This window comes from Calliphora vicina, chromosome 1 (genome assembly GCF_958450345.1).
Source record: "Calliphora vicina chromosome 1, idCalVici1.1, whole genome shotgun sequence".
Lineage (NCBI taxonomy): Eukaryota > Metazoa > Arthropoda > Insecta > Diptera > Calliphoridae > Calliphora > Calliphora vicina.
The window spans coordinates 129,568,925-129,581,747 of NC_088780.1; the positions used below are offsets into that span (position 1 = coordinate 129,568,925).

A 12,823-nucleotide genomic window follows, 5' to 3' on the forward strand; every position below is an offset into this window, starting at 1 on the left:
TTCATAGTTATAATAAACTCCCTTTTTAGTTTTTAACTAAAAATTTTACGTTTTTATAATATTTCTTTTTTTATACCCATTATATTTTCATGTACTGGCAACAGGTATTTAAAAAGTTAATTTTAAAATAAACTAAATAATCGTACACAAAGAAATTAATCAAAAATGTCAACAAAAATGTTTAAATCTTTATTATTCGTATAAAAATTTATGTTAATAAAATTATAATGATATATGTAGTAAATTTTGGCATATTTTATGTAGGTTTTTTTTTAAATTAATTGTGCATAAGAGAAGAAAAGTATGAAGGTAGAAATTATGAATATAAAAAAACAAAAAATTTTGTTCAACTTTTACAAACTACTAACAATAAAATAATGGGAAAATTGAAGGAATACATAATATAGTTACATATTTATATATTGTATGTAAAAGTTAAAAAAAAAATAAAACAATAAACAAAAGTATTATATCGTAATAATAAAATATGTATAAAATTCATAAATAAATTGTTCATGCAAGTGTTTATAGTTGGATTTGAGTTGTTAAGTTGATTGGTTTGAAGGTTTAGTTCAGTTAGTTGGTTGGTTGTTCTTTTCCTTGCTTCATGATTTTTTATTAAATTTTGTGCTTCTTTTCTTCGCATAAGTAGAAGAAGATATTTGTTTGTGACAAACAAAATTACGAAAATATTGGATTTAATTTTTGTGTTTTATTTTTTATTTTATTTATTTGGTAGCTTCTTGTATATTTAAACATCATTGTCCTCAATACGTTCATTGTCTTCATAAACTTGCTTACGTACATCCTCATAGGAAGGTATGCCCTGGATTGTTGTGATGATACAAAAAGAAAATTTAGAAAATTATATTAAAATGAAATTGTAAATTGTACTTTTCGAAAAGCAGACAAAGTATTTAGATATTATAATAATGTATTTTTATAAATATGTATGATGGCATGCCATGTTTATGAAATTAAATTTTCGAAAAAGTATGAAACTTTTTAATAGCAAAATAAATTTAATAAAATTTTAAGCAAATATTTTGTTTTAAAAGATTAAAGCAGTAAAGTTTTAAACTTAAAGCTGTTTATGTTGTTAGTAAAGTTTTCTAAGTGGTTAATTACTACATTTTATGAAATGATTTTGTACTTACCTTTATTTATTCATGATTTTCAATTAATGTTTTAAATGAACTTCAGTTTACGAAAATTTGTGTTGCAAAATTTTATGATTATGTTAAAAATAACAACATAAAATCATTAATTAGATAAATGAATAGGTTTTTAGTTTAAATACATTAATTAATATAAGTGGGGACTAAATCAAGCACTTGTCTTATTTAAATTCTTAGAAGTAAAATGAAAAGAACTATATGGAATTTGTATGTAAATGTATTAAACATAAAATGTCAAATGAATAATTTCCTATGACAATTCCGAACGTGGATAAAGTCTTCAACAGTGTACCCATCAACACGCTTTGACAGATTTTAATGAGGTAAATTTCGTCTTCCATAAGCGCTTTCTAACTTTATAGTATACAAATAAAACAAATAATCGAAATAAATGTGGACCGATGACGCCGCCAGCCTAAAATCTCCACCAAACAGTGACTTTTTCGGGATGCATTGGACGCTCTTGGATCTCATATGAATTGGTATCGTGCCAAATTCGACAATTTTGTTAGTTGATGTACCCATTCATCCAGAAATGGGCCTTACCATGATAAAACCATTTTATAATTTGAACGTGTATTTGAACGCTATAACCATCCAGGGTGATTTGGCAAAACAAACTGAATGATAGCCAATTTGTTCGGAAGTCCTTATTGAAGGAGCGTTTTTATGGCGCTCTAAAATAAATCGAATAGTTGATTTATTAGAATATTGTGTGAATATTTGACATTTAAATAAATATGTTCGAGTTGGATACCGGAGAATTATTCTAAAATTGCTAAATATAAGAATAATATTAATTGGTCCTGACAAATCGAAATGACCGCGACTATGTACTAAAGTGCAGTCTTTCTAGGTCATCCAAATCCAACAACATGTCAGCAGCATTATTAGTGGGATTAATAAGCAATTCAAATTCTGGAAATGGAGCATTCTACATATGTATTTATATATAGCCAGAGAAATTTTGTTAGAAAGACGAAACTTAGTCCGAGAAAAGAACCAATTTCCTAAAGAAATTAACAAACTTTATTTGAGAAACGAACAAATTTCATAAAGAAACTTTGTTTGAGAAATGATCAAATTTCTTAGAGAAACTTTATTCGAGAAACAAGCAAATTTCTTAGAGAAACTTTGTTTAAGTAACAAATAAAAATTCGCAAATAAAATTTATTTCTGAAACCAATAAATTTCCTAGAGAAACATCATAGAAACATATTCGAGAAATGAACAATTTTCCTAGAGAAAGTTTGAGCGAGAAACGGACAAATTTCCTTGAGAAACTTTAGTGAAAAACAAGAAAATTTTATAAAGAAACTTTGTTTGAACATTTTATGACAAATGAATTATCGGTTAGAGATCTTAGGAAGTCTTACTATGTGTATCCACGATACAAAACCCGAAAATTTTTGAGGTTGCTTTCGAGCACCTACACGTCAACCAAATGAATGGTATATCCACAATACAAAACCCGAACATTTTTGGGGTCGCTTTCGAGGCACCTACATTTTTTCTCGCACTCCACTTACGTCAACCAAAAAGTTAGAGGTCGAAGCAGGTCATAAAAGCTAGTATTGGTACCTCTTGGTGCATGAAAAGGTAGACAATATTAGCAACATATAAGGCAATTAGACTCTCTATTCTCAATAATCATGGCTCAGTATGGACCTCATTCCTAAGTGAGATGCAATGGAGACGTTTACAAACGGCGCAAAATAATCCACTAGGTATCCCAACCGGATGTGTCGATATGGCGAAAGTGGATCATTGTATATTATAGCAGACCTGTATGATATCAGTCAGGCATCACAATGAGTATTTGTCCAGATACTTTCTGTTGAATTGTCAAATCATCTGTATCTGTTGTAGGATTCCCTTCCACGACAGATGAACTTCCGACGCTATCGTAACAACATCCGGGTCATCATCCCATCCTACTTAGAAAACGTTGCATTAAATGGATATCTTCGAAGCCATTTATAGCTATAGATGCAACAGAATCCTAAATGAATACCTCTTCCCGATCCCGAATAGTGAGGTACACAACATCTGCCATTGTAAAATTAACAACCGGTTGTTGCAGTTTTGTCAAATGCTACCATGAACAAATTGTTTTTGACACTTTAAACCGTTGACCTGCCCCCAGAGACCCCACGATACTATGCATTTATTCCACTTATATCCACTGGCTTACGCTTCTTTGACCTATGGTAAAAAACCACTGACCCAATAAAAGATCTTATCAGATTAAGATTATGAGACTTTAACGAAAAATATAGGTCATAATTAGTTTAAAAAAATGTACTAACTACTAATTAAAAAAATCCAAATACAAAATTAATACTATTAATAAGTTTAGGCTATTAATATAAGTAGTTATGATCAAATATTTATTTTTAAAATTAGTCACAAATAAACACAAAAAATACAATGCAAAATGAATTAAATTAACTAATTAATGAAATTAATACTACAATACATAAAAAATAAAAACAGATAGATACATTTTACAACAAACAAAATAAACTAATTAAGTATAACAAGAAATGAGCTGCTAAAATAAATACATGGAATTTGTTATGAATTTTCTACTAACCTGCCAATAACCCTCTTCCCAAGTGGGGAACATGCGTTTGAAGACGCGAGGTTCATGATCTTGAGAAATGCGTATAACACTGACGGTGTCAATGGTGCGATCAGTGGGTTCGGATTTAATGTATTTCTAAAAGTAAATTTTAATTATTTTCACCATAAATTTAAATTATTGTTTATATATTAAAGCCTACCTTGGCCATGTCCAAAATTTTGCCATTTTCATCAGCTGTAGCTCCAGAACCAACCCACATATAAATCTCATCACCAGCATCCATAAGCATAACATCATCCATATCCAAATCGGCCTGTTCAAAGTGATTGACCTCTTCAACCTTAATGCGATTACCCACCAATCGGCAGTGGAAGAGACGTGGCTCCAAAAGAGGAGCACCCTTTTCGGACATGCTACGGTCATATATACCTTCACCATTCAAATCTTCCCAGAAATCATCGGGTTCAGCACCTTCTTCAATAATCTCAGCTTCAACATCGGGCCAATATTGACCAAAACGTTCCAAGCCCATGGACTTTTCAAAATCAGAAGATCCCTGCCAACGAGAAATAAGCAATCAATTATGTTTTCCTTATAAATTCTTCCTTTTAGATGATTTCTTACCAAACCAATCCAAATGTAAACCTTGTTATCACGATTTGTTACCAAAGCAAATACATCAGACGAAGACAATGATGAAGAATCGGCCTTGACCTCATAAGCATGCACATTTGATTCATCGGTACCACGAATATGGAACAATTGTGGCTCTGTGGGAGTAGATGTGAATAATGTCATCAACTTTCCCTTGAACATTTTTAGGAAATGTCTGGGTTCATGATTCTGGACAGTGCGAATCAAAATAGCATTTTGTTCCATAGCCAAAGACATAGCATCCTCGAAAGCACGTTCACGGGCATCCTGGCTGGCCTTAACACCCTCCCAAACATAAATCAAAGAACCGGTATCGCCATGTTTCGACTCGAACTTATAGGTAATAACATAAGCCGAATAACCCAATAAAGGCATGTTTTCCTCAAACTCAAGAGTATTGCGCAACACTTCATTACTGCCAGAGTTAGTGTAATATTGAGTGATTTCCTCAATGGCGTTTTGGCCATTGTCGGGCATAAAACCGATAGCACGACCACCACGCTCTTTGAGATTCTTCAAGACAGAATCGACATCGTCAATTTCGAATTCAGAGTCGTCGGTATCGTAACCCAAAGCCGAACGCACTAGGCGAGTATGGGACATGCCAGCATCGCGCCAAGTGGCAAAGTATTGCTTGAATGGAGCCGATTCAGCGCTCTCGACAATACGATGAATTTGAGTCCAGGCGGGATATTTCTTGGTACGCAAAAATTCTTGGGCCTTAGTCATAGAATCGGCCTTTTCCTTGGGTGTGGCACCACGTCCCACCCAAACATATATACCGGAACCGGTATCCAAAATAAAGCAATCGCGGGTATCCAACATTTCTTGGCGTAAAGGCTTTTGGGAGATGGGTTCAATTTTAAGGCTACCAGAGCTATCGGTTACCTTGTACAAAGTAACCGAATTAGCATCAGCACTTTCAAAGGCAGCATCTTCTTCAGCGACAGATTCATCGGGTACTTGACTAGGAGAACCGGAACCCAATACATTAAAGAAGCCTTGCTTATCAATATCAGTGCTGAATTCATCTGTTTAATATGTTTGTTTACCAAACAAATTAAATGAAAAGGAATGTAAAGAAAAGTAAGTTATGTTAAATGCTCTGTCGTTTCCTTCCTGTTTCTGTTTGTTCTACTTATTTTTCCACATTCAACTTACCAATTATTTGCACTCGAGCTCTGCCATTATGATCTTGATCTCTGATTTGATTTGCTGCACTGATGGCTTTTAATTTTTCCACACGTTTTGCTTGGGCACCCACATATACGTAAATCTCATTACCAGCATCCAATATGAAACAATCACCCTTGTTCATCGATGATACCGACAAGTTAACTTGGCGTACACGTACATTACGTTTACCCTTTACTTGGAAGAGACGTTTTTCGCCCTGGGCATTTGTTTCAACATGTTTAAAGCCAGTTCCAATACCACCCTGTTCATAACGTACACCTGCATTGCATTGAGAATGGAAAAAAATATTATTATTATTTTACTGGATATGAATGGAGCTAGGCGTAGTGTGTGTATTAATGATAATAAATGACGAGCATACCAGTATACATATTTAATATTATACGAAAATATTTTTAAAAAGGACTTTTTATAACTTAATTAGTACACGAACGTGTCTTATATGTAGCGTATGTTCATCAGCATGTGAAAATGAAGATATACACAGGCTTACATTTTGTTTTGCATTAAGAGAGAAGTCTATAACAAATATGTGGAATTTAAGATGCTCTATATCATAGTGTTTTGCCATTTTCGCAGTAAAGTTTGGCAATCAAAAACAATGAAAAGGATAGTGGGTAAAGTCCGGCCATATAATAATATCTGAGCCTTAAAGCAAAAACTTTTTTCTTTTAAGTTTAAAAAAAAAACAAGTTCGGTCAAGTAAATGAGCAAAAAGATTTTTCTTTTAAAATATCAATAATTTATATTCGTGAGTGATTTTCGAAATGGGCCTTATATGGGAGCTATGACCAATTATGGACCGATCACCATGAAATTAGGTCGTGTTTTATGTCTATATGAAAGTTATTTATGGTGAATTTTGTGTATATACCGACATTTTTCAGAGATTTATGAACGTTAAAGTGATTTTCGGAAGAGGGTCTATATGCGAGCTATGACTAATTATGGACAAACTCTTGTCCGATTTTGCGTTTGAGTCACTGTATAAATCTTATTTGTGGAGGAATTTGTGTTGATATCTATATAAATCAGATATTTACAGTTTCATTGGGGTTATGGCGACCTGTACATTTCGCAAACTGTTAACATGGACAACCAGACAGTTAGACGGACGATATAAATCGTTAAATCAACTCAGAAATGATTCTGAGTCGATAGGTATACTTAAAGGTTGGTGTTATTCATTCGACTAAAGATCGTTCGATTAATCGAACAATTTAAAAATAGCCATTTTCGAATAACGAATAATTCGAACAATTTTATGTAGAATAATCGAATAAAACGAATAAATTTAAATTTATTAAATTGCTTAAAATTTTTCATAATTTCAAATTTAAATAAGTAATAATGACTCACAAAAATTGTATTGTTTCTGAAATTCGACAAATAACTAAAGACAAAGGGACTTTCGATCACTGTAGATGAGTGTTCCGATAGCTCCTTCTATAAATATATAAATAATACTGCAAGAAGTTACAATTCTAAAAACAAGTCTTTCAAAATTTTTAACTTACGACTTGAACCAATGAAAATAAAAGGTACGGAATAAAATATTTGTTATTAGCTGGCGAAATATTAAAAGAATCGCAATTAATAATCAAAATGTTAACTTAGATTAAATTGGAGTTGAATGTGATGGAGAATGTGATTTTGAAACGTTCGTCAAAAGTGATATTAAGGATGACATTTATAATGATTACATTGAAATAGATGAAGGCCATGATCTTAAAATATATGAATAGAAGTGATGTTATTAACCGCGTACGTAAGTATTGCAAAATATTTAATAAATCGAATGATAAACACAAATATTGCAAACTAATGTTTTGTTGCAAGAAAAGCATGGAGTTCGTTATACATGATTTTGAACATCGTTGAACATCTTTGTCTAACATGGTAATAAAATTTTTGCGTATTTGTAAATGCGTCAATCATGCACTGCCTGACTTCAAATTAGCCACGTTCACTGACAAACTCTTTCCCTTTATTGTGTAATTCCCGAAGATCACTTTATTAAGCAAAAATTCAGCAACGTTGATAGAGCTTGATGTATAATACAATTTGTTATAAATAATTTAGAAATTTCATTTACTAAAGAATTAGTTACTCAATTTAAAACCCAAATTAATGAACGACATAAAAAAGTTCTTAATACGTTTATATTGTACTTGAATTCAGGATCATGTCCAACTAGCTCAAATTTTTTAAAACATAGCTCTAAAACGGAATCTAAAGGGTTTGCTAGTCAATTGTTTTGTAGATTTTTCGGGATTTAATCTGATCATAATATTTCTGTTGAAAACTTAATGATTTATTTTGTTTTCGAATGTTTTTTAACATTATCAATACTTGAATTGTTAACTTTAATGTTATTTTTTGTTTTTCTTTAACAATAAAATATTAAAAAACCGACATCAAAACTTCATTCTTTACTTTTTTAAAAAAATTTAAATTATTCGAATAATTCGATTAATTTTAAACGTGTGATCGAATTATTCGAACAAGTTAAAATATCTTATTCGAATTATTCATTTTATTCGAACAAGAGAAAAATCGAATAATTAGAATACCCTAATAGTTATACTCTGCACTATGGCGGTGTAGAGTATAACAAGAATTGTTACGCTTCTTGATAGGCCATCTATTTGTGCACTCAATGAACAATTTCTTGTTCACACATGAATTTGTCTTGTGTGGACAACTCTTGTTGATGTTATGTTCTTGTTTGAACAACGTTTTATATACTCAATCCTTCAATATAGAATTTGCCAGTTCTATAGTTCCTTGCAAATTCCATGTTTAAATTACACTACATTTTTAACACACACATACAATATGTGAATAAGGAAGACCTCGAAAAAATGTTTTAAATTTTTCCCAACTAAAATCATACAATCGATTTTATGACTTCAAGTTTATAAATCAAAATAAATGTGTAGGTAATGTTGGAAAATCTAAAATTGTAATTGAAAACAAAAAAAAAACTTATATTGGTAAAATTATGACACAACAATATAAGGTAAACTCAGTAGAAAATAAATTCTCAATTATACAATTCCTATAACGTCAAACAAAAGAAAATATGAAAAAATATGAAAAGATATGAAAAAAATCAAAATCAAAGTTTGACGTTATAGGGGTAAATATTAAAAACTCTCCCTAGTGATTCTTCCTTCTACAATTATTGGGTATCAAATTATCATGGGTAAAATCAAAAATTTTGGGGAATTTGACAAAAAGTATTTTAACATTTTTCTGTTAATACAGATATCAAATTAATGAAAAACCTTTTGTAAGTTTCAAATTATATTTCTAAATTTTCAACTTGACCATAACCTTAACCCATATCCTGTACTCATGGGTAAAACTTGTTCAAACTGTTTTTAAAAGAGGACATTAGCAATCTAAGAGGTGAAAGATTTTTTTTCCATTACATTTGGCTTCACAAAGCATCTGAGGTGAAAGATTAGCAACCTAATTTGTTTCTATGATCTATCGATATGTGTCAATGTTTTTTTTTTTTCATTTCGAAACACAAAATAAATTCAAGCCATCTGAATTCAGTTTCAACGATTCTCCAAAATTTTTGATTTTCCTCATATATTATTTGATTTATGGACATTGTTACCCTCCTAATGTACATATCTACATACCCTTCCTGATAAACCATTAAGAAACCAGAAAATAACTTGGAAAAGTACAACCATTAACCACAATAACTCCTTAAAAACAAACTTAGTCAAACATACTTTACTTCAAGCTGAACGACTTACAGTTGAAGGAAACGCCACGAAAAAAAACACACACACAAAACTAATAACCGAAAAAAGTTAAGAACATAGTTACACCCAGAGTAACAAACAAAAATATAAAAAAAGTTTTAAATTTTTACCACTACCATATTAAGAATAACAGCAAGAGTTACCATGTTGCACACACACATAACAACAAATAGGCAACCACAGGTGTGTATTTCAAAAACTGTAAACTACAATACATTTTCCAAAATTGTTTTGCTTTTCTTCGTTCCATCCTGCTTTCTATGGATCAAGAGGTACGCAGAAAACAAAATAACTAATAAGCAACTGTAATGCATACACTGACTGGAGAAGTGTCAGTATCAGTTGCAGGTGCATAAATGGAAATAGTTTTAAGTAACAACTTCTTACCATTTTTAAAGTAGCTCAAAAACAATTGCGATTCATGATCCTGAACTTCGCGATGTTGCACTGGACCACCGTTAAGTAGGTCATCAAGTTGTACGGTTAAAATGGCAGCAGCACCAGCCTCATCAACGGATGTTTCCGAGCCCAACCAAAAGTGTACATCCCAAGAGAGTTTTTTGTCTTTACCTTCGATAGTCTGTAAGATAAAAGAAAATAGAAATTAATTGTATGTATGTATAAGTATACAACGCGGTAGAAAACAATGCATAAGTACTTTTTTTAAATAAAATGCTACAATTTACCAGAACCCAGCAATTCCAAGGATACTGTCCCAAACTAGTGATTTTACCTATCATTTAGGTTGACAACTAGTTACATAACTAGCTACGTGACTAGATATTTTAATACGAGCATGTTCTATGCTGGAGGTCAATTGAATATTTTGGATTACAATGAGTCTGCCTGATAACTGGTTTAAAGTAGTCAACACATTGAATTCACATATTGGTTACATAGAGTCAGTTACCTAACTGGTTACTTGATCATCTACATAACTAGTTATTTTAACATTTACAGTTGCTAATTGAACTCAAACAGTCGTTAAAATAGACAGTCCAATAACCTATTGTTTGTAAACAAATCTTCCTCCGACAACTCTGCAATAGATTACTTCTGGTGGGTAGAAAAACTAAATTTTAAAGTGCAGTACGTTTAAACTATGGTTACTTAAAGACGCAAAAGAGACAATTGACTTCACGCCAGTATACACGGTATATTAGTATACTTAAGCAAGCCAGCTTAGTGACCACCTGCTTAGGAAATGTACGTGTTAAAATAACTAGTCACTAAGCTAGTTATCTAACTAGTTGCTGCCCTAAATGATAAAATCAGTACTTCGGAACTGTCTCCTAGAACAGCTGGGAAACTTTATGTGAATTATTTCAACACAATTTGTATAAAATTCTTCACGCTAGATTACCTGGGATATATAAAGTAACCAATTGAATTGTCTCTGGACTACAAAGAGCACATACCTGTTAAATGACCCAAAATGTATAAATTGAGTCGGACAATAGGTCTGTTCATTTACTTTTCCAGTAAATACTTGCAACGAGAGAAGAATCTAAATTTACAAAATTACTCTCTTAAATTCTCAAAAATAGTAAAAAGTAAATGAACGATTTTCTAGTAACAATTGTTTTATACGCACAATTTTCTTATCTTATTCCTTTTAAAATGTATATAAATAATGTGAGTATAAAATACTCACATTATCTTAAATTTTATTGAAAATTCTTTTTTTGACATTTTTCCACCACAAAAATAAAATTGTAAATAAATAAACAATAACACAAAACATATGAAATATAAGCTGCTAACTATTACGAGTTCAAAATAGAACTTGTAATAGTTTGCAACGAGAGAAGACTCTTTAAAATTTATACGCTCTTGCTTTTTTCTCTACTTGCTAGTTTTTTGAGTTAATGAACGCTTTTCCAGTAACAATTGTTACTAACTAGTAACAACTTTTAGTTATTGAACAAAGCTATAAATGACAACTACTGCCTATAACAGGCGCGGATCCAGATGGGGTGAAATATGAAATTTCCCCCCAAAACTGAACATTTTTTTTATATAACAACAGAATAAAGAAGTGGTCACTTAAAATCGGTACGGATTAAAGCGAGCATAATTTTTAAATGAAACAACGTATGTTAACATTTTATACATGAAACTAAAGGTAATCTATTAAGCTTTAAAAAAATATAACTGTAGGTTTATGTGTCTTTATTGCAAATACATTTTCTGGCTTTTCTTCTGATGCCTCCCATTAATCAATGTTATTCTCATTGTACCAATTCATAGTTGTATTATAGTTGAGTAATAATAACTTGGCTAAAACTTTGTATCAGATGTGTGATGTCTTATAAATGATAGCAATCGCTTTTCCAAACTCTCTTTTTATATATAATTCTGAAAATTCTTTTAAAACATGTCTGAAAAGCTTGACTCTAAAAAATTGTGCAAAATATATTTGTGCACAATTTTTTCTCTATCTTCTTTTTCCATTGTGTCTAGAGTTTTTAAAACTAAACATAATGACTTGCAATTCATTGTAGAATAACGGTAGATTTGTTGTTAAAAACATATGTATGTAAATCTTTTTCCATTTTGATAACAGGGGCGTTGTTATGATTACTAAAGGGCGTACCACTTCTTTAAAATGAAAAATGTAGAACAAATTTTAATTTTCAAAATGGTTGATCTGGATCCTCGCCTGATCTATAGGGGATACATTGAATACATGCTTAACTGCGGGGTATCTATCGAAATGTATACAAATGTATGCATATCTTCTTTATGAATGTGTAAGAAAACGTACAATGAAAATTACGTGCAAATAAAGATGTTTTTACTCATCCCTACATTAGTGTTGTATGTTTCAGAGTTTTAGGTACAAAAAATGACGTAACATAGTATTAAGTGGGGTACTGGGATTTATGAAAAAATAATGTTTATTTGGTACACTTAACAAAAAACGGTCTTAAAAACAACAATTATGAAAAGCTAATGGAAATAACGAAACTATGAAATATACACAGAAAAAAAAATGTTTGAAATCAAATTTGCTTTTTATTATTTATTTTATTTGTCGATTTTAATAAACTTTCCATATGTAATAGTTTATGTTTTGAACTTGGATTTTATAGACTAAAGGGATCTGAGTCTCATGGACCCAAATTGTTGTACCTCGGGTATATGCAAAATATTATGTTCTCGATCTGATTTGAAAGATTTCTATTAGAAGAGATCTACAAAAACAATTTTTAACAATTAAAAAATTCATAAAAGATATTAGACAAAAACAAAAAAAAACAAATTTAAAACGAGAACAAATCATTTTAAATTTATGTCCAATGTCTAGCGGCTCTAATTTATGTTGAATGGAATACGTAAGTTAGAAACTATGCGAACAAATATTATCTTAATGGAAATACTTTAGGAAGTTTCAAAACATATTTTTAAATTTTTAACAT

The 12,823-nt window shown here is 31.0% G+C and overlaps 1 protein-coding gene across 1 annotated transcript in view; it reads right to left on the minus strand.

Annotated features, from left to right (window-relative positions):
* Nucleotides 1-155: 155 nt before the first annotated feature.
* Gel (Gelsolin) overlaps nucleotides 156-12,823 on the minus strand; it is an 86,388-nt gene continuing 73,720 nt past the window's right edge. The window contains exons 5-10 of the mRNA XM_065515813.1: nucleotides 9,789-9,981; nucleotides 5,581-5,874; nucleotides 4,390-5,450; nucleotides 3,965-4,321; nucleotides 3,775-3,900; nucleotides 156-826 (exon numbers count right to left, since the gene is read on the minus strand). Coding sequence (XP_065371885.1) covers nucleotides 752-826; nucleotides 3,775-3,900; nucleotides 3,965-4,321; nucleotides 4,390-5,450; nucleotides 5,581-5,874; nucleotides 9,789-9,981 — 2,106 coding nt within the window. The 3' untranslated portion in view covers nucleotides 156-751. The remainder of the gene's footprint in view (nucleotides 827-3,774; nucleotides 3,901-3,964; nucleotides 4,322-4,389; nucleotides 5,451-5,580; nucleotides 5,875-9,788; nucleotides 9,982-12,823) is intronic.